Source organism: Monomorium pharaonis, chromosome 11 (assembly GCF_013373865.1).
Source record: "Monomorium pharaonis isolate MP-MQ-018 chromosome 11, ASM1337386v2, whole genome shotgun sequence".
Classification (NCBI taxonomy): Eukaryota; Metazoa; Arthropoda; class Insecta; order Hymenoptera; family Formicidae; genus Monomorium; species Monomorium pharaonis.
The window spans coordinates 4018547-4041582 of NC_050477.1; the positions used below are offsets into that span (position 1 = coordinate 4018547).

A 23036-nucleotide genomic window follows, 5' to 3' on the forward strand; every position below is an offset into this window, starting at 1 on the left:
AATCCGACGTTTGATCAGAATAGAAATTGCCGAGGAGGTAGAAGTTGCTATACCGATAGACGCGTGATAGGAAATCTAAATCTATATCTCGTCTACGTCGTTTCCTGCGTTACATACGTTTCGAACGCAATTGATCTTTCGAGGTGCCGCAGCTGCGATAAATTAAAAAAGAAAAATCGAACTCTTTGCAAGTCGGTACTTCATCATTTCGATCACGTGCGCAACATGAACGCAATTTGCGTCGGTAAATCTCATCGCCGCGATGTTTCTGTTTTGATTCGAGATTAGTGGTCCAAGAACGCGCGGCGTTATATAGTATATATGTACACATCAAGCGCGGTGATTGTACCGCGAACGCCCGTCGTCCGATGCCACGGGAAGGCGAGGCGCGCAGCAACAACGGGCTCGTAAAGCGGCCTCGCTTATCGTAGGGCAAGTTCAAGGCTCACCGCGGGTCATAATAATCGCGTATCGAACTGCTTCGTTTCTCGTTCAGAAACAGGCGTGTTGTTTGCCGGCGACACGCGCGTCGCGCCGCACGTCTCGCCCCGGCGGCGACGCCGCCAATACGAGGTCCGCCGCTGATATAGCATATTCCGCTATTTATCAATTACAGTATTCCGCCGATCGATGCGCTCTCACTGCCTTCCGATAGCGCGCCACTAATCTAATCGGCGTTTATTGTTTAAGGTATATATATTTCCCCGATCTACGATGCGGGGGGGGGGCGAAAAGTGAAGTTTCTCCCCCGACGAGTTCTCCAGGTTCTGGGAAGAATTTCGGATCTTCAGATCATATTTCCCGGAGTCAATTCCAGAAGCCCGATCTTTCTTCTATCTGCCGGCGTGTCAGATTTCCGGCGACTATTTCTGGCGACGATGCCGAAAGTCGCGCGGGACCGCCGCCGCCGTCGAAAAGAAAGGGGATGATAGATCGGCAAAAGTCGAAGACCGCTCTGCGTACAGGCGCGCCCGCCCGTCACAACAATTCCGCGCCCCCCTTCCCCCCGCAGGACTTATAACGCTCTCTTTATCCCAAGGGAAGAAACGGCCGTCCCCGGCTCTTGTCTTTCTTTTCGCCCACGAGAAAGGAGCCCTCTCTGCCCTTGGTGAGTTCATCGCACACCTGCTGTCGAGAGGCCGCCGTATCCACCCTTCCCCTTGGCTGCCGGTCTGATTTTTATCGCCTTCCTCCTTGTTTTGACCCGATTTCTCATAAACACGATGGATCATTGACCTAACGCGTGTCTCTTCGGAGCATCCTCGTACCCGCTCTCTTTATACTCACTTCTCTCTCGGATAACGGATAAGAATATACGCACACGCAGAAAAACGGGGATTTTCGTTTACCCGCGCGTACTCGCACGGTAGGTAACTGTTTCGTCATGTGTCACGTACTTCTAAGCTTTATTTTCGGATTATGCTGTATTGTGATGTCTCGCGCTGCTTGGCGCGATGAATTCGATTCATTTTCCAGGCGCAAACAGATGGAGGTCGTTATTACGCGTGTATACTCCGCAGCTGCGAATTGTCTTTCACGAAGGACGAAAATAAATGCGTGCGGCGAAGTGGCGTCTCGGTTCCGGTTTTTCGATAAATCGAAACAACGGAAGCCCGTCAAAGCCAGCCAGAAAGAGAAAGAGAGAGAGAGAGAGAGAGAGAGAGAGAGAGAGAGAAGGCAGACGGGAGAATGGCGGGGTGACGAGGGGTGTGCAAGCGGGAGGAGAAAGGGGATCCGTTTCGTGCGCGGACGCGACGTGGGGTTTTTGGTTACTCGCAGTGCGAGCGAGCGAACTCTCGCGTCTCGTCCCGCGGAGTGCATTACCAATGCTTTTTGCGTTATTCGCTTAAAGCGATAACCACGCGATAACCGGATACAATTCTCGGCCGCTCAGGGTTATCTGACAGCAGGCCAATCAACCCGTTCGCTCCTCGTCATGGCAAAATAATGCGGCGGACTCGTGCCGCGACGGCAGCACGAGCATTAAAAAAAAAAGACCAAATGCTGCGCATCAGCCTTTGATTCTTCTTTCTTTCTTTTTTTCCTCTCTCTCTCTCCTCTCTCCTCTCTCTCTCTCTCTCTCTCTCTCTCTCTCTCTCTCTCTCTCTCTCTATCTCTCCTCTCTCTCTCTCTCTCTCTCTCTCTCCTCTCTCTCTCTCTCTCTCTCTCTCTCTCTCTCTTTGTCAACGTAACGCCACGGGACGTCGTCGAAAGCAGCTAGATTTATCCGGCGTGATCACTCGCGATGATGCGGCAAGCGTCGATTCCCCTCAACCTTCCAATTTAATCGTAATCGATAATGAAATCTGCGTTTAATTTGCGTATGTAATTCGGCGAACGTTATTTCACTCTCCTTCCTTCCCTCCTTCTTTGTCTCGCCGCGCTGTTATTCCGTTTCCTTAGAAAAAAAATTCTTTCGAGTTCGCTTTAAATTATTCGTGTTATCTCCGATGCGGGTATTCACGGCACGATTGAGTTCGTCGACTTGGACGATAACGCTCTTAGAACAGAAGGACGAAGAAGGCGAGGCGGAGTTATCGGGACATAAAAGCGAGCGTTTTTCGCTCGCGAATTTAAATGAACGAAAAAGACGGACCGCTTTCGAAGGAGAGAGAGAAAGAGAGAGATAGCCCGAGAAAATCGACTCCGTCGCGGGGTGTCCGCAGATACGGCGGGAGGGGAGGAGGGAGAGGGAGAGGAAGGGGACGGGAAGGAAGGAAAACGTAGAAAAGAGCGCGCGCGGGGTGAAGGGCGCGCGAGGGAGGAGGACCTTGAAGCTACGCAGTTCCCGCTAACGGCAGGAGTGTGTTTCTCGAATCGATATATCGATCCCCACCCCCACTCGTTGTTTCCTGCCGCGGGAAACAGGACTCGGTCTCTTTCTCCCTCTCCCGCAGGATGAGTCACAGCCTCCCCGCACACGCAGCCACGCACGTGCGACGACGGCCGCGCGAGCGCGCGCGCGCACGCTCGCGCACCCCCGCGCCTCGCCGATACCGAATTCTCCGTGCGTTCAACGCGCGAGGGGGAAGAGAGGTGACACGGTCGAAAGATATTTTTTTTTTCCTTTCTTGCGCCAGCTCTGTTCCACTTTTTTCAATGCTTCGGTTTTATTAAGTGTAGATCAATAGGCAAATATTTCGTGTTGAAGTATTGATTTCAAAGTTATCTCGCGTTGCGGGGAAGGGAGGAAGAACAAATGTACCGCATTTGCGAGATAACTCTCATGATTTCGATTAAAGCGTGACGTGACACTTATCCATTGCTCTTTTTCGTAATTTTAACAATTCTTCACGCACACGTGCGAAAGAAGGGGAGGGAAAACGGAGGAGACGGATAGAGGGATGAAGGGCGACAGAGAGAGAGAGAGAAAGAGAGAGAAAGAGCACGGTGGGGGAGGCTGTTCTGTTTTTGTTTTTGTCAAATTGTCGGGGCTTACGGGACGTTTACGGGTAATCCTTCCGCGTCTCTCCTCGCACTCTCATCGCTTTCTCTCTCCTCGCCCTTTACTGGCCGAATTTTCTACGCACCCTACGCGAAGAAAACGCACGCGGAAAAGGTTTGCACACGCACTCGATCGACCCGTTTGCCACGATGGAGATTCCTTGCACCCCGCTACCCCTCAGCTTCCCCACAGAGCGCGTCTCACCCTTCGCATCTCTCTTCGACGATAACTCCCATCCCCTCTTCGCCCCTCGTCCTATCTCTCTTTCGCACGCGCGCGCGCGCGCAGGTGTTGTCTCTCTTCCTTCTTTCTCTCCTCTCACGGTGATATCCCTCTCCGCGCTCTCTTTGACGCCGCTGGCATCCCCGCCAAGACTATTTTACCAGGACATTTTACAAGACGAAAATGTATAGTCGGTTCTACATTATTCAACTATGTACTTGAACGAGATTCAATATAACTTTGTTCGCGAGCACGCCCATTTAGACATTAACTAATTTTAAAATTATATATCGCTGTGCGTCGTAACACGATATACGATTCGCAACCAATCGTCATATAAAAGGTACGGTACAATCAAGTCCGTTGGCAGAAACGTTTGTCAGAAGTTCTGCTCAACCTTCCGAGAACCATGCGAAAGGCAGTCATCGTCATCATGTGCATTTATTCACGTGCACTTAATGACAAAGGTAGGGTTTCCCGCTGTACCGTACAATTATTCTTGAAAAATGCAAAATGTTCGCTATACTGGCTTTAAGATTGAGTGAATAGTTGAAGGAAAGGGAAAGGAATTTGAAAAACGAAACAATATTGAAAATTTTGAAAACATTTTAATACACATATACAAAAATATATATTTTTTTATTTGTCGAACAATCAGGTCCTCGGACAAAGCGAACGATTTAAACTTCGTACTGATAGAAATTTAACGTTGCACGCACGCGTCTGGTATAACAAAACACGATGTTGTTGACAAAGTGACGCAAGGGACATTACTATTAATAACAGGATTAACAGAAGCCTTAGCGCGAATACGAAAGGTTAATTAAATCGCATTTCCAGAAATCACATTTTCCAGAATTAATCATTCGGTTTTTTCTAAATAAATTTCCGATCTAATTCGAGATTCTTAGTTATCTCAACATAACTTTCGATTGGACGAATAAATTTTGCACTCACATCGCACACGCCGCACGCGTGTTTCTCTCTCTCTTTCTTTCTCTATCGATTTCGGACGTGCGCCTAAATATCAGCGCGGTCTAAATAGCGGTCACGGTTCACGGCTTACGGATTACGAGTATTGTGCGAAGCCCCGCGCGCGGAGAATATAATCTGGCTAGATTCGCTATATCGATTTTGAGTTGCAACTCTGTGCATCAGGCGCGTGCGTGCGTGCGTGCGTGCGCGCGCTCGCGCTCGCGCGCGCGCGTGTGTGCTCTCTGAGTCATGCCCGTGCACGCGTATGGGTGACGCTGCGTACGGGTGTGCACGGCGCGTCCACACGCACGCATGCACGCATGTCAGATCCTTCGATCTCGTGACGAATCGATTGGCGAAATTAACTTAATGGCTTCCTATTTGGCCACTGAATCAGAAACGACTGGCACAGCCCGTTAAATTCGATTTCACCGGCTCTGATATCCGATACATTCGATGTCCGAAAAATTGTTATCGTTATCGACTTTCCGGTAGAGTATTATAATGAGCGTTTGTTCTCTCAATGTTTCAAGATTATAATAGAAAGCCTCTGATGTCGTGCTTCTCAGGGTACCTTGAATTTCCTTTTCACGGGAGTCCAAGGTCTGCTTTGGCTTCAGGGTCGGTGCCAGGGGAAGAGAGAAAGTGAGAACGCGCGAGAGACTCTCTCTCTCTCTCTCCGTTCTCTCGCGTATCGATCCGACCGCTTGCCGGATGTAACGTCTTCGAGGTGTTCGCGATAGCTAAACGCGAACGCAGCAAACTGCCGCCTCCGTTCCTCGTATACACTTACTTACTTGCGACGTATATATTCCATTGTGACGTGCCGTGAATGACGTGCACAAATACATTCGATAAAGAATCTCCGATAAACGGGCGACGAGAATAAACCCTCGTCGTCTCTTATCTGTTACTATCAATCATCGATTGATTGTACGACAGACTTCGGCGACGAGTAGTTTCGCGCGCGAGCAACAATTGTTTCTCCCCCCCCTCCCCGTTCGTCCTCGTTTAAAGAGAGCGACCTAATTAAAGTGGTAACGAATTTACAAAGCGTGAGCAAGAGAATGTTACAATAAAGAAATCGTTAATCGGCGCAACGCGCGAAATAAAGAGCGAAAAGACGATAACGAAAGCAGAACGCCGACTTGCGCAGGGGCGAGAGAGGGTAATCGTCGTCGCGCGGACCCGCCGGAAGAAAGTCGGCGGATCTACCATCGATCTGCCTCGGGAGCGTTGTAGATACCGTCGCCGAGTACGTTTCGTTTCGTTTCGGAGCGGTTGGTAGAATCGGTATATACGGCGCGCGATTATAGTAAACGCGAGCGCAGGTAAAAAGGCCCCGTACAGCTGTCTGACAGCTGCCGCGACGGCGCGCGGCGCGGCACGGCGCGGCGGCGGCAGCGCGCCAAGCCACGCCATGCCACGCCATGCCACGCCAAGCCATGCCGTCCTATATACATACGTGATGAACCACCCTGTACATGGGGCCCGCGCATGCGCCCTGAAAATATTGTATGCGCGTTTCGCCTTGGTGCACGTGCACCGCCGCCGCCGCTCTACCGCCGATGACGAACGTAACAGAATTAGTGGCGCATCATTTCATCCTTTTTCTGGGTTTCTACCCTTCGCCGCAGCTCCGTCCTCAGAGGGGAGGGGACGCGGATTCGCTATCGATATTGATTTATCTCTAGCGCGCGGTCCAATCCGGATTCCGAGTCTGCATGGTTCGAAAAAAATCTTTTTGTTACCCTTATTTATCTTTCTCAGCTGTATAATTGATAGATTTTTGAAAAAAGTTTCTTTTCCAAGCAAATTTTAATGTCCAGCGATCGGATTGGGTCGAGCTAGAGAAACGTTTAGGACAATTATTTGGGAGAAATCATATCGGGAATTCGCTGGACAGTCCCCGGCTCTGAATCGTTTGATCAATTAAGAACAGCTATTTGAAAGCTCTTCCATTTTTGCGCGACCAATTCCGAGCGTGTGCGCGTCGTCCCTCTCCTGCTCCGGTCTCTTTCTCGCCGAGCGGTTCTCCGTTTCAATTCGACCGTATTGCTTCCCATCGATTTAACTTCAAAGTCTCCCGTGCGTTAAGGCTACGCGCCGGGGTAAAAAAAATGTCTCTCCGTACAAATCGTGGAACGTAATGGAACTTCAAGCTCCAACGTCTTCCGGAAGCACTCGAGTTCGCGACATTCCCATCGAGATGAATCTCTCCTTATTTCGCGTATACGTCGCGTGTACGTACGTAGATAATAAAAATCGATAAAAAAAAACGTACACGCGACCCTTCGGAACGTCTTGCAAGGGCGCTCGGCCCTTCCGCCTACCTCTGCCGCGCGCGAAAGGAGAAGAACGGGAGCGGTGTCTCTCGGATCGACTCGCCGGATCGAGCGAGACAACGCCGCGGGAATTATGTCGACAATGCTGCTGATTGCCGGTTCATTATGACGTCATAGAATCTAGCTGGTACGGTATGTACCTACCGCTGCCGATCAAGGATAATCGCTCTTAAGGCGCGCGTACAGTTCTCTTCAAAGCGCGGGAGTGCAAAGGAAACGCGCCGCGTCCGCGCGTTTCGCGCGGGGAATCGGCCGCGCGCGTGCGACACCAAAACGCCAGTTGCCAGTTTCGGGGACCGGCGCGCGCTACTCTACGGTCGCGCGAATTTTGGAAAGTAGAATCTTCGGCAAGTGGAAAGGGGCAGACAAATCTCGCGTCGCGACGCGAATCCCTCTGACGACTCGCTCAACGTCCGTCCGCATGCAAATGACGAGCGGATGATGAGCGTGTAAACATAAATCACGGCGGCCGGGGACACACGCGATCGATTAACGGTCGCAGGCGTTAGCGGTAGAGGGCGAACGACGAGGGGGCGCGCGGGGCGGGGGTCTAGAAAGGGAGAGACGCCATAATAATTTTCTTTCTCTCTTATGCGCGCGAGCGTGCTGACCCGATTTTCATCCGCCGATTAGAATTAATGGCCGTTTGTAATTGGGATTAGCTGGCGCGCTCGCGGGACACGATCGGCGAATTGAAATCGGAATCGGGAGTGTCGGGTGGCAGCTTGCGAGCATTTATTTCCCGCCGGCGCGCGAGGGTGCAAGGGGGTCCGTTCTCCGCGTTCTTCTTCATTCATCGATCTTCCCGGATAGTCTTTTGTTCGCATTAATGGATGCCATGTGGCACCATTAGGCGCGCTAATCTCGCGCCTCATAAATGACAATCGGCAAAATCATATCCGAGCAATTGGCGCGATGAGAGAGAAAGAGAGAGAATCGCGAAGTGTTTGGCGTTTCGATAGTGCGCGTCGATATTTCCATTTTTTTTTTCCATGATTAGACTTCGTCTCGCTAAGAGTAATCCTCCTCGGGCACCGTAATCGATCCGAACGATTTGCCCTTCCTCGTCTCCTTCGGCTCCATCAGCGAGCCTAGAAACTAGATCCGCACAGCTGCCGCGTCGCACAGCCAGCCGAAACCGGAAGCCGTCGGCCATCTTGTTTGTACAGTAGCTATGGTTACCATGGGAGATCCTGCGAGCAAGAATTCGGTGTATGTACATACATACATACATACATATAAACATACATACGTACGTACGTACGTACGACATACATACGTGTACGTCGATCCGTCATGGAACTTTTTGTCCGCTTTTGATGCATCGCGCGTTCTCATTGGCGCGAGGCTGGTTTTAAATTTCTGGAATTTATGAGTTCGATCGTGTCATACGTGCGGAGATGAAGGGAGAGGGGAAAGGGCTTTTCCTCTCCTTCCTTTGGCCTAGGACCCTTTTGCGACGGGAAAACTGGCAGATGGTAACTCTCTGTTGCGTTTAATCGGCTTATCTCGCTGGTCCACCTTGAAAGACATAATCGTGCGTTCGTTTCTCATTGCGAAGAAACATTGTAGAGATGGTGACTGCATTCGCATCGATGCTTCGCGCATACATCTTTAGATTATTGCCTTTGAACTGGACGTCGTCGGTTTTTTTTGCGTCCAAACGTTAAATATTCATAAATTATTGTGCGCATACTTTCTGCTTTATCAGTGTTATTTTTCGTTGTAAAATTTTAGAAATTCACGAATTTTATTATTCAATTTTTGAAGTAACAGACGCCCACCAATGTCAGCGAAAAGAGACTAGCGTTTAGAGAGACGATTAGTAGGTTCAACGATTCGCAACGATCTAGATCTACGAAAATCTGTTAAAAAATTAGTTGAGTAGAAGGAGAGAGAGAGGGTCAATCACCCGTCGTTAGACGCCCGAATTGTTGTCACCGAAATAAACATCCGGACACATCTGCGCGCGCATTTTTCACAGCCGCTGTAAAAGGAAATGAATTTCCTCCGCACGTGGTCCCTGTTTCATTTCGATTCACGCAGCTTCCAAAAGAGCCCAGACATCTGTCCAAGTTAGGAACAGTTGCCAGATTTTCTCTCCTTTTCTCTCGAGATTTGTGATGATCAAATCGATAAGTCAGAAAGCTAGAAAAATCCCCAAAGATCATTCTTACAAATTTCAAAAAACGATACACGTAGTAAACAAAGTAAACAATATTTTTAATCTTATTTGCATTATCTGAGAATAGCCGCCGGAATATTTACATAACGCGTTTACATATTAGACTTCGGATGTAAAGACGATTAGATATAACTTTTTCTCTTGCAATATTTACATATCCGGCTGATTAAAAAAAAAAGTTCCAAAAAATTTAAATGATTTCGATAGCGCGAGGGGGAATTGCCAGAAAAAATATCCTCGGAGGGGGACTAACGGCGCTCCCGTATAAGTGAGTAACAAGATGCGTCTGATGTGTTTAACATGACAAAGAGGATAGACACGCTGGATGCGCGTCACAGCATCGGTTCTCCCTGGAATCGCGGTAGCGACAAAAACCCAGGTATATGCCGGCTGATCGATACGGTAGTCTGAGTGAAAGAGAAAGGAAGAGAAAGAAAGAGAGAGAGAGAGAGAGGAATATAATAATTGTAGACAGCTGTGAGCTGGGAGAGGATCGGTTGCTTTTGACATCCGTGCTAAATTGAACACAGCCCTTCTTTTCATTTAGGATCCGGATAATTCATTCCGCTTTCAATCTTTGTTTCTACGCGCTCTAAATTTTGCGTATTTCGTCCCACGAATCTTTCTTACGCCTCAGTCACACCAGAGTCGAAGAAAAGGACAGTGACACGGGCAACGCATCACCCTGGATACGTCGAGAATACGGGCGTATTCGAGTTTCTCAGATTCCACAGAACGTTTCAAGAATATTGTGTTAGAGGGACAACTAGAGTGCCCTGAGGAAAAAAGTTGTTAATTTGACTAAATTTGATGAAATTTCTTCAGTTTAAAAGTATTTGTGCGTCTCAGTTAAATAATATAAATACTTGAAGTTCAAGCATTTTATGTATTTGAGTTAAATACTTGAGTTGAAGAAATTTAATCAACAACTTGAAGAATTCAGTGGAATTAATCGCTTTTTCTCTCGGTATATACCGCGAGTATAAGATCGACGAGAAGTATTATTAAAGGGAGCCGGTAGCCGGCGAACAGAGAGCTCGCATGCAGCGGGCAGAAGATAGTGACGGGCACCGCGGCTATTATCGTACGGACACGTATGTAATGTATGTCTGTAGGTTAATGCAATTCGCTCAGATCTCATTGCGAGAATAGTGCGGCAGGGAATTGATTGATTGGCTCTTTCGTTTCAGCGCAACGATATATACATACATATAGTCGCGCTGTACAATATCGCGCGAAAACGACGGTGGTACCTTGACCGTGAACGCGCAGACAGCGTTACCGGTTTCTTTAGTATTTCCAAGTACTTTTCTCGCTTTCCTTTTCTGGACCCGCAGGACCCAGGTAGTCGACCCAAAATAGGTCGTCGACCGAAAACTTTGACCTCTCTCACTGTCCCTCACGTCAAAAGTAAACTCTAATGGCACATAATGGCTTCCTTATAAAACCTAGGATCGTTGGCCGCTTTCCTTGGTGTAACTATATATAATAATAATTATTATTATCGTTACATATCTCACGTTTTATTACCGCAATGTGAACGAGCTGGAACGATCAGATTTTATTAGAAGAGGAAAGAGAATCTCAAGTCCCTCTTTTTTCCTTTCTTCTTTCTAACAGCCAATTTTCGGGCCGCGTTGTTACGCCAAAGGTATAAATCGCGAAAAGCGTTGCGATTGGCCATAGATAGATTGAAAAAAAGCAGCGGCCACGCGGCGAGACAATGGTGGAATATTTTCATAGCGATTCGTGTGTGTTGCGGTGCGGCGTGGCGTGGCACGTCGGCAGCTACATCAACATGACCGGTTTCCATTGGGCGTTTTAACATCTGCCGCTTCGAATCTTTCAGCTGTGTGCGCGCGTATATCGCGTATACATACGTGCGTTATACGTACGCGTGCGTGCGTGGATGCGTGCATCTGTACGTGCGTGCGTGTCCTGCCACGCAACGTCGCGCGCCGCGTTTTCCCACTGAAACGCGGCGAACGACACGCATGTAGGCACCCATATCTGCACTATAGCGCTCCTAGCTTGTAGATAGGTCGAATCCAATTCCCGCCCTTGGGAGCGAGACCGGCGATCGCCAGCCATCGATTCCGTCGGTTTTCGCAGAAAAACCGGGAGAAGAGGAGGACGGCGCGACCGACGGCGCGATGAGAACACCCTGCGCACGGAATAGGGGGGTAAAGCGATGAATCATCGTATCCGTCTAGAAGGCAGCAGGCTGTCTCTCTTTCCAGGCCGGGTATAGCGAGAGGCGAAAAACAAACTGTTCACGACGCTGATCGAGCATTACGGCGCTTTCCGGCTCCACTGATACGTCGTCTGGCAGTAGCGACAACAACAGCAGCAGCGTCGTCATCCGCGTTAGGCGCGGGGAGTTATCAACGAATTCTTGAGGTGGCGAGCGAGAGCGCCCGCTCTTCAGGCAGCCTAGCAATTTTAATTAAAGGCGGAAGGCACGCCGGAATCGGGGTAGCGCGTGTACCGTCTTCCGATTAATCGCTGGAAATTTCTCATTTGGCGCGAAGCGCGAAGTCGTGTTGCGCGGAGAGATTAATCGTTATCGTCACGCGGTGGAGGGAATCCCTTACCGACTGACTTTTTCGCCGTCGTCCCGACGCGCGAATGGAATCTGAATTCGGATCGTTTATCTCCCCGAGCGTTCGTCTAGGTGACGTTTATCTCTCCGAAAGAGAAATTACCAGGCACGCGCTGTAAAAATAATAACACACGGGGCCATTCGTGTCTTCGGTGGGAAAAGTACTTTTTTTTGCCCTCCGCGGATTCCGTGGACCCCGTGAAAAGAAGGAGAGCGGCGATCGCGCGCGGATCTCTCTCATCTCGCTCGTCGCTCTCCGTCAGTCAATTTGGCGCACTCTTTTTCGTCCCGTCCGTGTCTCTGCGAGAGACGAGAGAAAGAGAGACGACGGGAGAGAGCAAGAGAGGGAAGAGACGACACGACCTGACTACGTGCGTACTACGCAACGATATAAATTGAATAGGTAGAGACGACGAACATGGCCGCTCGCTCGCTCGCTCGCTCATTCGCTCGACGGATAGAAAAATCCTGGGAACGAGACCCCCGTACACACAAGAGAGGCCTCGGAACGAGTCAATGAAAATAAAAAGGATGTCAGATTGTCGCGGCGTCGGAAGTTACGGATTAAGTTAGGAAGTAGACAGTTAATGTCGCTTCGGAGAGAGAGAAATACGAAGATAGATAGAGAGAAAAAGAGAGAGACGCGCGTATATCCGTGTGTATAGATGCGTCGCACGATTCCGCGCCGATTATCGTTATTATTTTTGCCGAGGCTCGGGGGGGAAAACGGCGCTCGATCAATAGAGAAGAACGTAATCCTCACTGGCAATTGAAATTCAGCTTTTCACAAACGAAAATGTATCGCGGTTATCGCGTTCGCGATGAAAAAAAAAAAGAAGAAGAAGAGACCGACCGTCGGAGACGCGTCGAGATTTAACCGGACGACTTTATGAAAGAATCGGATCAGTCTCGAGTACGTGGTTAGACGTGAATACAGAAAGCAGCCTCGTTCTTGTTGTAGGAATAAAATGGATCGGGCAATCTCAAGCGGTCTCTCTTCGGCATTTACCTCGACCTTGGCAGCTAACGTAACCACCCTACTTACTTATATACCTTCGTGTAGTAGTCGCACACTTTGAGGAGGGTTACAACCGGGTCGGTTGATTTGCGTTTGAACGCGAGGACACCCCGCTTTCTCATCCTCTATCTCCGTTACGCCGTCGCCGTAGAATCGCTCGATTTAACCGGTCTGTGCACGGACCAACTTGATGGCGCGATGAGTCGACGGTGACTCTGATTGGTAGACAACGTAGTCGCCAATGTCGCAGCCGGCAAGGACGCCAAACGTTCGTGTATCTTTGCTGTAACGCTTTCACGTTTTACAGGGTTGATATTAATGATGGAAGAAAAATGCGTAACGCGGATAAACTTGGCGATATATAAGTTTCTCAACGTGAGATCTCCTCGAAGAGGTTCCCTCCACGCCTGTGCGCAAATTGCGCGTTTTCATTAAACCCAAGGATGGTCGATTAAACGAACCGGCCATCCACGCGATCACCCTTTTACTGACAGAAGGAAGGCACTTGGTAGGGCACCCTCGAGTCCAGGGGATGCTAATGTGAAGAACTGACCTAGCTATCCTCGCCGCCCCGTGTGGCGAAGGTGGCGGCTGCCGTTAAGTAAAATACGACGTGGGGGCGTCCTTGACTCGACAAGCGCGTCTTCTCCCCCGCGCAGGTTTGTGTATTAAGATATCAAATGGCCAAATCCGAGAGAGGGTTCCCCTCCTCCTCTTCGCTCGCTGAGACGTCATGTGCCCCGAACACGGCACTACCCTTTTCTGGTGGTAATGTATCGCTTGCCCTGCTCTCGCAGTCTCTGGAGGAGCCGGGCAAAACGGGGGTGGCTTTCGGGATCATGAATGAAATCCCTCCTGGTGGCCCTGGGGTGTCCGACCCTCCGTACCTATTCCCCTGTCCTACTCCTGGGCAGGAGTAACAACACCCTTATGTTCAAAACAATAACATGACCACGTGCGATGGCCACGTGGTGATCCCTCTAAGATTTTCGGCGCGCGGAAGGACAACCGCGGTCTGCCCATCGAGTGTCAAGGGGAATTTAACCGCGTTACGGTAAACTTGGAGAAAGTGGACTGTCTTGCTGATCCTCTACATCGCGATCGAAGGGAACGTTTCTCGGTTTCCACGGGGCGGGATATACTTTCGATTATTCCTTTTATCGAAAGGAAGAGGCTAAGAGATCGATAATACACGCTACGTAATTTGCAAATTCTTGGAGAGTAATAATTTGCTTCTCTCGTGCAAGTTTTAAATTCGATAAGAATAATTCGTTTTACGATCGTTTATTACAGTAGCGAATATTTCGACAGGCAGAGAAATTGCGCGCGGCATCGCGATAATAACTGTCCTCGTTAAAAATAGCACCTGAATGCAGAAGAAGTATTAAGTATTCCCCTCCTGCTTTAAAAGCACGTTACTTCCATTACTTACACCTGCCGGCCAAGTCGGCACGCAGTTCCGCCCTTTCCACGCAATCCTCGCGCGGTGAAAATCGTATACGCAGCCGTCGTCGACAAATTTTACCTACTTTTTTTTTCCTCGATCAAACATTCAAACCATCCATCTACAGAGTTAGACTTCTCGCTTGCTTTTCATTAGAATTTTTCCGCGGCAAACTTTTCCCACGGGCGTTCGACCGATTTTTTTTTTCCTTTCCTAAAGCGATTAATCTTCGGATTTACATATTTCCTTGAAATCTATTATTTATCCGCGCTCTCCATGTTCAGTTTTATGCGAACGGTGAGCGCCGTTTGAAATCGAATGAGGGACGATACTCGACGGAAAGACGACGTCGCGTCGCGCCGGTTTGCATGCGGAGCCGCCCTTCGAGCCGTGGGCCGCAGGATTGTATGGAAGCCAGCTGCGAGTCGGCGAAGCGCGACGGACTGAGGCCGCGTGTACTCGGAAACGTTGTAAAAATAATTATTAAAGCCGTTACCACGCCGTACTACTTGTTCGTCCGTCTAACACGTGTACCGGCGACGCCACGGCCAGCGGTCCAAGGTTCGTTGTGTGCACCTCCGGAAGTCGTCGCCGATACCTCTCATCGATGTATAATAGAGCTAGAGTATTCGTTAATCGAATTTCGCAAGCGTTCCAAGAGCTTCTCGTTGTAAAAAAAAAAGAGCAGATTACCTACAATGAACGGACTGGAAAGGCGTAGGCAAGAACGAAGATCGCCCTGTCCAGTATTATTGTTAATTTATTTTTTAAACTCGCGACTATACGTTGCAGATTGGATTTAGATTGCGAACTGTTGAATGCGGAATAGGTGAACCTTGCAGTACACAGTTGAAAAATTTGTGTGAATATGTTAGAAGGTATATGTAACACGAAATTTTTTTTAGACGAAACAAATTGTGAATGCATTTCCTCAATAAAATTAGCATTTATATTTACACGTACATTTTATTTATTTGACTTGGAATTAACATTATTTATACTCAAATTGTATTATTTTAAATGTTGAAAATTATTTTACATGAAACATTTAAATAACATTATGTTAAATTAATACTCGAATATGTTGAAAATTCAACACAAAAATTATAATATAAATACAAATGTTTTTTATTTTGTAACAATCTACGTGTCCCGCTCGAAGTTAGTAGAAAAAATCGTATTCTAGCCACTCTGCGTCCGACGATCGTTTTTGTTAGACAATTTCGTTAGACAGAAGTTAATCCCGCGGATTTCTCGGGGCGTTAATTGCAGTCGGTTTTCCACAACGAGCGTCCATTATTCGCGGAAACCTCAACGCGCTGTGGCTTTTTGCGCCTCACGCTCGGCAACCTGTCCTTCCTTTCGACTCAACGTATATACCATTTTTAACCGCCGCACTTCTAATGGGTGCAACGGTTTTTTCGTCCGTCCCGTCGCCGGCCATCTGTCGCGCGGTGAAAATGGTTTGATAAAATTAAAGTCAGCTGATCGAAAAACCAGCGTGGTCTAAACATCGTATCTCTCAGCCACGCCGAGGAGCAACCGAAAAGGCATCAATTCCCAAGTGGAACTTTTCGTAATCGCTAGAACGCGATCCTTTTAACGTAACATCCGATAAGGCGACGAGAGATGTCGGCGACGTAAACGTTTTTCGACGCGACGCGGCCGAAAGTTAGCGGGAACGGAAAGAGCTGCCTTCCCTCGTCGGATGACGAAAATTTTTTGCGAACGTCAGAATTCATGGTCGCCGCGTTGTTGTGCGTTCGACAATTTTATCGGACTCTCCGCTCCGCGTGCGTGTAACACGCGTTCATTGGATACGCGGTACAAAGAAAGGGAAAATGGACTACCAGAATGCCAAAGTGACGGCGAATGCCTTTATTGACTAGCCGGAGGACATGCGCGAGGCATGGAAATCTGGAATTTTTTCGTCGCTACTTCTCTTTGTCCGCTTCTCTGTAAAAAACGAGTCCGAAAACGCGACTCTCCAATAACGACGTCGCTATTAAAGCGTCGTAAAGTGAAGATTGGAAACGCTGAGAAAATGTATTGCGCTTTCATCTCCGAAATTCACGAATGCCTTAATAATTTCTTATCACACGGATCCCGATTGTTTATAATCGAATATAGAATATTGTACAGAGCGTTTGCTTAAGGATCTTTGTTTTATCCTTATTATTGTTCTAAATTGGTGTTGTGTGTTTTATTGTCTTTCGAATTCTGTATTTCCGGTGAGTTATATCTGTGTATTACAGACAAATCATATGCCATTCAATTTATAATATATCTTTTTCACATTTTCTCAAATTTAATATTGAAAATTTACACAGCTTTTCTTTGAGACCGTGATTACGACATTAGGGGGATGGTAAACTGCTCGTCGAACTTGATCGAGATCGATAATGTAGAGACATTTGTACACATTATTAACAAAATTTTGTACGTATTTCTTTTATATATTTGGAAATTCTTTTCCAGAATTGAAATTTATGTACTAATATCAGTTTATGATTTGAATTTCATAGCAAAAATAAAAATATTTTCAGGCTGCTTTTTTTTCTAGACACGAAATTTTTTAGCTAGACAATTTTTTTTATTAGAACGCGTACGCTCAATCTGAAAGCGTAGCATTATTCCTAAATGTTCACTCGTATTGGGCTCAGGTTTGATTTATACGTACAAGATCTAAAATTTTTACATCAGGCACATTTTCTTACAAGTCGACGTTAGAAGCAGACAATTTTAAAATTTTTTGTCGTTTTTCCTACAAAATTGTTACGACCCGTCTTTGTTATCGTTTATACTTTAATCCTGCAGAAGGATTTTTAATTCTGTAAATGCAATTAAAAGATTAATGAGCCAGAAAATTATCGGTAAACAGGACAACTTTAGCATCCTCTTAAAGAACATAAAAAAGCGCGTAATAATCTTTTATTTCTAAAGTGCATTTGAAACATTCTCTAATCTTGTCCGGAACTTTGATTAAAATTTCTGGAAAATCCTCCGAAAATTTTCTGGAAAATTTTTAATACAAAAAGTTTAAGCAAACACATTGATTATATGTTTTTTAAAAAGTATCGCGTGCGACGTCATTTTAAGTCGCGCCACGGGGACTAGGGAGAAAGTCGATCTTCGTAAAACTTTCCATAAGATAATTCTACGATCGTATGAAAATGAAATAAACATTGCGCGAGTAGGTACGTAACACTTTCGATCGGATGAACCTTAAAAAAGGATCCGGAGACGCTGTAAGGCATCTTTCACCGTCTAGCTCCGGCAATTAGAAGCACGCGTTTCGACCGGCAGCTGCCGGAGCGCGGCGATTTGACGATAAGGTAATTAAAATATTTCGTAAACACGTTTCCTCGTACTGGCAGATGCACAGTACCCGATAAGAGGAAACATACGCTACTATACGCGTATACCGTCGTATCGCATTGTCCCTCTCTCCTCCCGTGCCCGCCGCGTCGAATTTCCGTACTCACCGCAGACATCATTTGGCAAGGAGAGAGGGGAGGGAAAAGTATCACGGAATTGTTGCTCCTTCTTCCGGTCATTATTACGTTAAATTACCGCAAATTGGGATTCACGTGATTTTGAGAAGAAGATGCGCGCAGCAGATGTGCGTCCCGCTCAGAAGCGGTTTTCAAAACGTTTTCTTCGAGGGCAAATGCTCGATGTCGTTGTAACTTAAATAAATATAAGCACCGGCTGCCGCCAGGCTGCGCCTCTTTGCCTTCTCTCGATGCACAGCGCGGTAACTCGCAGGGGCTGCTTCTTAAAAGGGCTGTTTACGCTGGGCGGACCACGGGCAGATATTCGAAACGCGCTCTTGTTAGCAACTGTGATTTAGTGGGACAAATGAAAGATTTAAAGGGATGAATAAGAGACCAGAGCGTGAATCGACCTTCCTCCTCCTCCTCCTCCTTCTCTCTGTGCGGCCGCGCGGGAACGCGGAAGGTAGAACGCGCCGAAAAGAAAAGCGTGTGCGAGAGACTTCGCGCCGGCGAATTGATCGGAACGAGGAAAAGAAAGAGGGAAGAGATTTCTTGGCTGCGAACGATTAATTACGCCCTCATTCCCGCCCTCTCAACGATGCATCGTCGATATTGACATTTGCCTTGCCTCCCTTTCACCCTGCCCATCTATCCGTCTCTTTCTCTCTCTTTCTCCCGCTTTTCCTCCCGCGCGCGGGAGAAAGCTGCGCGGGCGGGAGAAAAGGCACGCGAGAGGGAGCGTAGATATATACGCATAGATTTTCTTCGCTCGCTACAAGCGAGAAGGGATGGAATCCCTCCGCGGTGAGAGAGAGCCGCCCCTACCTTTCGAGCGTGTGCTTATTGGATGCACCGAAGCATTTTTTCCTCGTTGCCTCGCGAAGAGGCAGGTAGGTTGGTAGGTAAGGCAGTCAGGTTGCTAGGAATGCATACAAGGGAATTAGACCATAATCGCCCACGCGTGTGTGCGCGCGCGTGTGCGTGCGCTCGTGTGCCGCGAAAGGGGACGTTTTCCGCGCCTTTGGACCTCGATGTTCACTCGTACCTCGCTCTCACCCTCGCACACCAATCTTGACCTCATCGCATGGCAGATTTACGCCTGGCTCTTTGAGTGCGGAAAAGTCGTCAGATATTAATAAATTGTTTTTATTGCTCCCCGCAAAATGGCGGTGTACAATTATGCAATGACTAAAATTGTGTGTCGGTGAAAACGTGAGAAACACAGAGAGAGAGAGAGAGAGAGAGAGAGAGAGAGAGAGAGAGAGAGAGAGAGAGAGAGAGAGAGAGAGAGAGAGAGAGCAGTAGCGTTAACTACGGCTCTATATAGTCTGAATATTAATCAGTTGCGCTCCAGAGTTTAGAAGCCCCCGTGAAAAACAATTTTTCAATTTAATTTAAATTTAATTAGCTTTGTTAGAATAAACCGCGGGCGAACATCCATCTAGGGGAAAATTTCCGTGGCTTCTTCGCTAATTAGAAATGTGCCAGGAATTTATTTGCTTCGTTCAAGCGCTCGATGTTTAAATGTTAAAGTTTTTTACAATCATTATCCGAATGTTTTAGTCTATCTGCAGTTCCCTAACCTTGTTTATCACTAGCTTATCTTAATTGGTTGCCAGTTAAAAATATTATATGCAATTTTAACTTGAAAATACATTTTTATTGTACCATTTAAATCTTTATTTCACGATTAATTATTTGTTCTACAAAAGCATTTTAAAAAGTAAATTTGCATTATTTTTGCATTAGTTTTGTTACTTACAGAACTATTAGCTAATCACCTAGAATTATGTAATTAGTAAGCATAATTTTTTATTTTTTTGATAGTCGTTTTTTCTGGCATGCGTCGATAAAGATGATAAATTGTTCTATAAATTATCTTACCATACGTTTTCTCGAGCGACTGTATCACAAGTCGGTAAATACTGACTCTCTCGAGGTAATGCAGCTTTCTGCACATATCTTATGTAACGTATGAAATATTTTTATTGTTGAAAAGATAATTATTTTTTGTGAAATATTACACGACTTTTATTGCAGCACAAAAATACGTATGTTTTTGTAAACTTTAATAAACAACTACTTATAATTCAGAGACAAGTTTACGGATAAAACAGTAAGGTTACCGACACACGACGAAAATGTCTCCTATATCTTATCGGGTCACGCAATGCGAAAAATACACATCTAAATTCTCCTATGCATATATAATAATACGCATGACAACTGCAAAATAACAATAATAAAATATCAGGTTTGTGTGCATCGTGTTTTTATTGAATCACCAATGTGACACACAATACAAATAGTTTAATAAGTTACATCTTTCACAGAGAAGCATTATTTGCGCGAAACACAATTGTGTCAATTAATATAAATAATTTATGAGGAAGATAAAAAAAATCGAAACGAAACAAAAATGTCGCGGGACAAGTGGCCAGGTTAGGTCAACGATCTAGCACAGGTCTGCAACTTCGTATCTGTGTCTTTCTATCCCTGAAATAATTCAAAAACACTTTATATACACCGCGCGTCCAGAATCTAATCCAACACGCTCCGGCCGGTGGAAGTTATACTTTTATTACCGGTTCTATTGAACTTAACGAGGTCAATTGAGGCGATACGGTTGCCTTGATTTTACGATAGCCGAACGCGATGCGGCGATAAACGGCGATCCCGCCGGCTATAAATTGTAATCCACCCGCGCGTTTAACGGCTCCCTTTTCGTTTTCAGCACCTGTACCACCTGCAGACCGGCGAGGGGGCGTTCCGCGAGCGCGGGCGGGGACGAGGCAAGGGCGCCACGAGGGTGAGTATAATGCGGCTCGATTTAACTCCGCTTTTCTTTTTCTATTCATAATAAGTTCGATTCTTAATTTTAACAGTATTCTTAAACGGCACGTGGCACGACTGATAACTAAACTAGAGATACCTCCGAAATAGATCTCTCTCTCTTTCTCTAACTTCAAAAACCCGAGTACCCGAGTCGCGGGGATGCTGATGTCGTTACATCGGTTTATTCTTATAATAGACATTGTCTGCGGGGCATAGAGATTCAAGGATAAATTAAGGATAAACCACGCGAATTGCGAAAATAACCGTCGGGAAAGTTGCTGTCTGCCGTCGAGCGCACCCCTGGGGGATCGATACCCCCCTTCCCCCCTCTGCCCTCCCTCTGGTATATTCGCGATTCTTAATCGCGACCGGAGACGCCGTTGCGCGCCATGCCGCGCGTAACGCGCTTAGCCCTACTTCGCGCGCGGACGAGCTATCTCTCGGTGCCGGCTCGGAGAGTTACAGAACTGATATTAAAGCAAGGTGGTGTATTGATCGACGCACGTTGCGCCTGTCCGCGTTACTGCACCGCCATGTTTAAAATCCGCTTGTGTGTGCCTTAAGCCGCCGCGCGGACTTGAGGCACGCATGCGGCGGCGGCGAAACGACGCGCGACGTCGCCGTCGCGGGGAACTTTTTTCCGTCGTTGCCGAAGGGCGGAGTTGGACGAGGGGGGGAGGCTTTTAATTTTAATTTTCTCGCACGACGACGAGTGTCAAGGATATTAAATTTCGATTCGGCGCTGCTCGCGCGCACTGATCGTTACGCCGCCGAGCCTCGAAACCGCGACAAAACCGCGTAAAACGGTCGTTTCCAATTTTGACTCGCGCGCTCGAGGCTTTTTTTCCTCGTTGCGAGACAAGAGCGAACGAATAATTTTCCGCTGTCTCGCTTCTTTCCCGAATTCATGTCGTTATTCACCGGCGAGCGTTCAGCAGCAGCAGCGTTAGAGGAAATCGGCCCAGCGACCCACGGGGCCTCTTCTTATCTAATCTGTCCATACACGGATAAGATAGCAACCGCGCAACATTCCCGTATTTAAGCGCCCTGGTAAAATAATATAAGATAGGGCCGCACTTGTACATCCGTCCCGAATAAACCGCGCCCCTCTCGCATTTCTTTTTCCCCCTCTAACGCGTGTCTTTTCTTCTCGAATGAGGCGTCGTGTCGCAGTCAATTATTGCATTAGTGCATACACGTGTACGGATACATAATACTTACCGTAAAGTAGGAAGAAGACAAACGCGACGGCGTGCGATACGATGTAAGTAGCAATAAAGCGAGAAAGAGACTCTCTCTCGCTCTCTCTCTCTCTTTCGGGCAGGCAAAGATCAGGCAGGAGAGCTAAGGAAGGCTTAAGGGTAGAGATCCGTGAGGCGGTCTTTCGAGGACTCGTTTATTAACGTCCCTGCAACTTGTTGCTGAGGCGCGTTGCCATGCCGGCCCTTTTGTGACCTCTTTCACAGGGTGTCTCTATCCGCCAACTCTCGGCCCTCTTAACGACGCCCGCGGAGGAACGGGTTCCCCGGATCGATTATCCGTTGGCAATTGAAACCGATTGAAACATCCGTCTTTCTTTTCCGGGTTACGTGGAGGGTAATGGACGGGGAAATCCCTTTTTTTCTTTTTTTTTTAGCGACGCCCAAATCAATCGCCTTAAACGGCGACTCCGATTATTCTTGGTTAAAATCATCCGAGGACACGAGTTCGGATGATCGTTTTGCGATTGGTGTTGAAAAATGATGCAGAATTAATTCGGCATTTCCGATTCTTCATTCGGGCGCGCGGGCGCTTCTCGTTCCTTCCGATACATAAACATTTCTCTCGACGGCAGGTATTCTCTTGCCCTACCATTGGTGGCTCTACCCCCTCCATCAGCCACCTCCAGTTACAATGACGTGTTGGTGAACTCCCCTCTCTGTCGACGTCGTCGATGTCGTCGTCGTCGTCGTCGTCGTCGTCGCCGCCGCCGACGGCGGTGGTGGCGGCGGCGACACCAACACCAACGTCGGTCCTATGGCTCCCATCGTCTACCTATGGAGAGCCATAGCAATTTTGCGACGCAAGTTGTGTTTTTCCTTTCTTCACCGCGACCTTACTGTTGGAGCACGTCGGTCCCGTCGATACTCGAAGCGTGTTTTTCTCGTGTAATACATATATCGTGCTCCGATATATTTCTCCCCCTCTTATTATGATTCCCGTAACCACTACATGGGGTTTTAATCTACCTGCGCTCATAAATAATGCTGCAAAATTGTTTAGAATATAATCTATAATATAATACATAATGTTATGTGATATGTTATTGAAATATACTATACAGTTGGAACAGTAGTTAGTTATCCTAATTAAATCTTCTAATCTTGCGAGGACTTATGAGAGTGCGTCCCAATTCGGGGAGATTAGGCAACGTAATAAGATTTTAAGCTGACAAACATTTGGCTTGTTATTTCAGATAAATATATAAC

At 47.3% G+C, this 23036-nt stretch overlaps 1 protein-coding gene across 8 annotated transcripts in view; it reads left to right on the forward strand.

Annotated features, from left to right (window-relative positions):
• Positions 1-21796, forward strand: part of LOC114255720 (DNA N6-methyl adenine demethylase) — a 36480-nt gene extending 14684 nt beyond the window's left edge. For all 8 annotated transcript variants that reach the window (XM_036293861.1, XM_036293862.1, XM_036293865.1 and 5 more), the window contains exon 3: positions 20468-21796. In XM_036293861.1, the coding sequence (XP_036149754.1) occupies positions 20468-20593 (126 nt within the window). In that variant the 3' untranslated portion in view covers positions 20594-21796. The remainder of the gene's footprint in view (positions 1-20467) is intronic.
• Positions 21797-23036: the final 1240 nt, after the last annotated feature.